The sequence below is a fragment of the Lathyrus oleraceus genome, chromosome 5 (assembly GCF_024323335.1).
Source record: "Lathyrus oleraceus cultivar Zhongwan6 chromosome 5, CAAS_Psat_ZW6_1.0, whole genome shotgun sequence".
Taxonomy (NCBI): domain Eukaryota; kingdom Viridiplantae; phylum Streptophyta; class Magnoliopsida; order Fabales; family Fabaceae; genus Lathyrus; species Lathyrus oleraceus.
Genome location: NC_066583.1, coordinates 169512314 through 169515959, shown reverse-complemented (window position 1 = coordinate 169515959; position 3646 = coordinate 169512314). Strand labels below are relative to the sequence as shown.

General features: G+C 34.6%; 1 protein-coding gene across 1 annotated transcript; it reads left to right on the top strand.

The window, feature by feature from the left end:
* LOC127080947 (cytochrome P450 714A1) lies at positions 1–3142 on the top strand. Its single transcript, XM_051021231.1, has 5 exons — positions 1–502; positions 1008–1234; positions 1675–1928; positions 2040–2409; positions 2599–3142. Exons 1-5 carry the CDS (start codon positions 202–204, stop codon positions 3025–3027), a joined length of 1581 nt encoding a protein of 526 aa, XP_050877188.1. The 5' UTR covers positions 1–201; the 3' UTR covers positions 3028–3142.
* Positions 3143–3646: the final 504 nt, after the last annotated feature.

The following is a 3646-nucleotide window of genomic DNA, read 5'->3' as shown; positions in this document are numbered from 1 at the left end:
ACCATTACAAAAATCTTGCTATCGTGGAGCCTGCTCTATATATGCTAAATACATGCATATAAGTTTCTGCAACTCGACAAAATAATCAGCTTTTGCTCTCTCTTAGAAATAATATATTAATGTATTCTTGTAGCTAGCTAGCTAGCAAGCAAGCAAGCACTGTGTTAGAGTCAAAGAGAGAGAGAGTGGAGAGGAATAGAAATGGAGGAAGTGTTTTCTTTTGGTTTGAAACTAGCTTCTTCACTTGCTGTTGTAGGTATTTTCAGCTGGATAATTTATGTTTATGGCAATTTGTGGTATAAATCTCAAAGGGTTAGAAGGAAGCTCCAAATGCAAGGTATTAAAGGGCCTCCACCTTCTTCTTTTCTACATGGGAATCTACCTGATATGCAGAGAATCAAATCACAAGCTAGCTTATCCAAACCAAATTATGATCAGTTTCTAGCTCATGATTATTCTGCAGCACTCTTCCCATTTTTTCAACAGTGGAGGAAACAATACGGTATATATAACCCTTCTCTTCTTTTTTTCATTATTCTTTCCAGTTTCATTGTTCACACTTAACTCATCAGTAGAATAGATTATTGAAAAAAAATCAATTAATTCATCGGTTAGGATGAGTAGCATAGCTGATTTAATTTTGCTTTATCAAGTTAAGTTATCTCGGTTGATAGTTTTGGTAGTGTTTGTTTGTTTCTTAAAAGTCTAATGTATAGTTTTAGTGCTTCCTTAATTTTAAGATGTGACAACACTGTCTTTTTGGACATTCCTAGTTGGTTTTCTAGTGGATACAAAGTGGAAAAGCATACATTGATTTTCCACGAATCACCTTCATTCTAGATATTAATTCAGACTTTGAAAAGTAATAATCCATGGACACAAAATGATACATATATTCTTCCAAATCTTTCTTTTTAAAACATTTTTAAAATCATTGGATTTTCAAGTGATGCTAATAGTCATTTTACAACAGTCATGAAAGAATTGTTAATCATACTATTTTGCAGGTTTAGTGTACACTTACTCGATAGGGATGAAGCAACACCTTTACGTAAACGAACCGGATCTCGTGAAGGAAATGAACCAATGCATCACTTTGAGTTTAGGTAAGCCTTCTTATATTACTAACAAACTTTCACCAATGCTTGGTAATGGGATTTTGAGAGCCAATGGTCATAGTTGGGCACAACAGAGAAAGCTTGTTGCAGCTGAGTTTTTCATGGACAAAGTTAAGGTATCTATCTATAAATTCCTCAACCTTGTTCAACTTAAATTTCTCATTCTTTGATTAATTAGTACTAGTCTAGATTATGAATTTCACCTCGGTTTGATAAAAAAAACAGCAGATAGTTGATAAGCTAACTAGAAGAGTGTCGTAGTAGATTAATTATACACCGTAGACAGTTAGTTATATTCGAGCTGGATAGCAATAAGTTGAATCAATTTATATGCATTTAGCACCACAAGCTAAAAGAAGCTATAAAGTCTATCATGTTCTATGATCATAAAATGGAAAGGGATGTCCCTCCACCACTACCTGTTTGTTTCGGCCTCGAGTTTGAGGAATCATTTTTCCTCTGGCTAAATCTATAGATACAGTATCTTAGGAGAATGGAAAGGTAACATGGTAGGGACAGTGAATATGTGGAATTTATGCATTGGCTTTTGTGGCAGGGTATGGTGGGGCTTATGATAGAGTCAGCACAGCCATTACTTCTAAAATGGGAACAAATTATTGAGGAGCAAGGTGGTGGTGCCACAGCAGAAGTTAAAGTTGATGCTGATTTGAGAGGCTTTTCAGCTGATGTTATTTCAAGGGTTTGTTTTGGACATTCTTATTCTAAGGGAAAAGAAGTTTTCTTGAAGCTTAGAAGCATCCAAAAGATCATGTCAAACCATGGCTTCCTTTTTGGACAGAGCGGTTTCCTGTAAGTCGATTATATTTGAATTCAATTAAATATGTGGTTAGTTACGTGTCGATAAATATAACAATGTGTGTTTAATGAGATAGAAAACTGATTGATAACTCATGTCTGCAGGGAGAAACTGAAATTTCGGACGAAGAAGGAAAATGAGATTAGTAGTTTGGAGAAAGAGATAGAGTCACTGATATGGGAGTTAGTGGAGGAACGGAAGCGAGAATCCTCGTCAGAGAAGGATTTGATGCAGTTACTGCTGGAAGCAGCAATGAGTGATCAAAGTTTGGGGAAGGATTTCTCAAAGCAGTTCATTGTGGATAACTGCAAAAACATATACTTTGCTGGTCATGAAACTACTGCTGTTGCAGCTTCTTGGTGTTTGATGCTTCTTGCTTTGTACCCCGAATGGCAAACTCGTATTAGGACTGAGGTTGCTCAACATTGCCCCAATGGCATACCAGATGCAGATTCTCTCCCTCTTTTGAAAACGGTATGGACTCTCAATTTGATTTCATTAAAAATACATACATGTTTGCTGTGAAACACTGACACAGACACAGACACGAACATCAGACACACTGACACAAACACGTCAACACTGGATTTTTTTTGAAGTGTCGGTGCTAAAGAGCATATATGTACTCCCAGTTTATGAACCATTGGATTTTACTTGTTACAGGTGACTATGGTGATTCAAGAAGTGCTAAGATTATATCCACCAGCAGCCTTTGTATCAAGGGAAGCATATGAAGATATCCAAATTGGAAGCCTAAATGTTCCAAAAGGTGTTTGTTTATGGACACTGATACCAACTTTGCACAGAGATCCTGAAATTTGGGGACCAGATTCAAATGAGTTTAACCCAGAAAGGTTCAGTGAGGGTGTTTCTAAGGCTATCAAGTTTCCACAAGCCTATGTGCCATTTGGAATAGGCACTAGATTGTGTGTGGGGAAGAACTTTGCAATGGTTGAACTAAAGGTTGTGCTAGCCCTTATTGTCTCTAAGTTCAGCTTCTCTTTGTCTCCTAGTTATAAGCATTCTCCTGCTTACAATATGATTGTTGAGCCAGGACATGGTGTGTATATTCTCATTCAGAAGAACCGATGAAATAGATTCATCAACTTTAACATGCTAGTGTTTGAGTTCTTGACTTATGTTTGTGTACATGTTTATGTTTAATGTTTTTACGTTATAAAAAGAGTTTCTCCCTTCACTATGATTACTTTCCTTCTTTTTATCCAGGTAGAGGTACAATATGACATCACTCTAATTTTTTTTCAAGTGCTATAACATGACTCTCTTTTTTAGTACAATATTACATGACTATCCATTATCTCTCTTAAAATTTCTAAGCCACATTCTCCTCCTATATAGGAGACTTTGTGAAGAGTTCGTGATCTCATCATCCAAGTGATGGTAAGAAATAGAGTTCTAGTATCTTTAAGATTATTGCAAGATCATGGATCTTGAAGCAGAAAGGCTCATTGGACTTTGAATGATATTAATGAAAAATGAATTGTTACAAAGAACTACACTTCAGAAAAGGTTCATATATATATATATATATATATATATATATATATATATATATATATATATATATATATATATATATATATATATATATATATATATATATATATATATATATATATATATATATATATATATATATATATATATATATATATACACATACTAACATTAGATAACAAATAATAAAGCT

Coding starts and splice junctions, on each gene's coding strand:
- LOC127080947 (XM_051021231.1), top strand. CDS start 202: ATGGAGGAAGTGTTTTCTTTTGGTTTGAAACTAGCTTCTTCACTTGCT. Junction 503..1,007: donor ACAGTGGAGGAAACAATACG/GTATATATAACC, acceptor ACTATTTTGCAG/GTTTAGTGTACACTTACTCG. Junction 1,929..2,039: donor TTTGGACAGAGCGGTTTCCT/GTAAGTCGATTA, acceptor TCATGTCTGCAG/GGAGAAACTGAAATTTCGGA.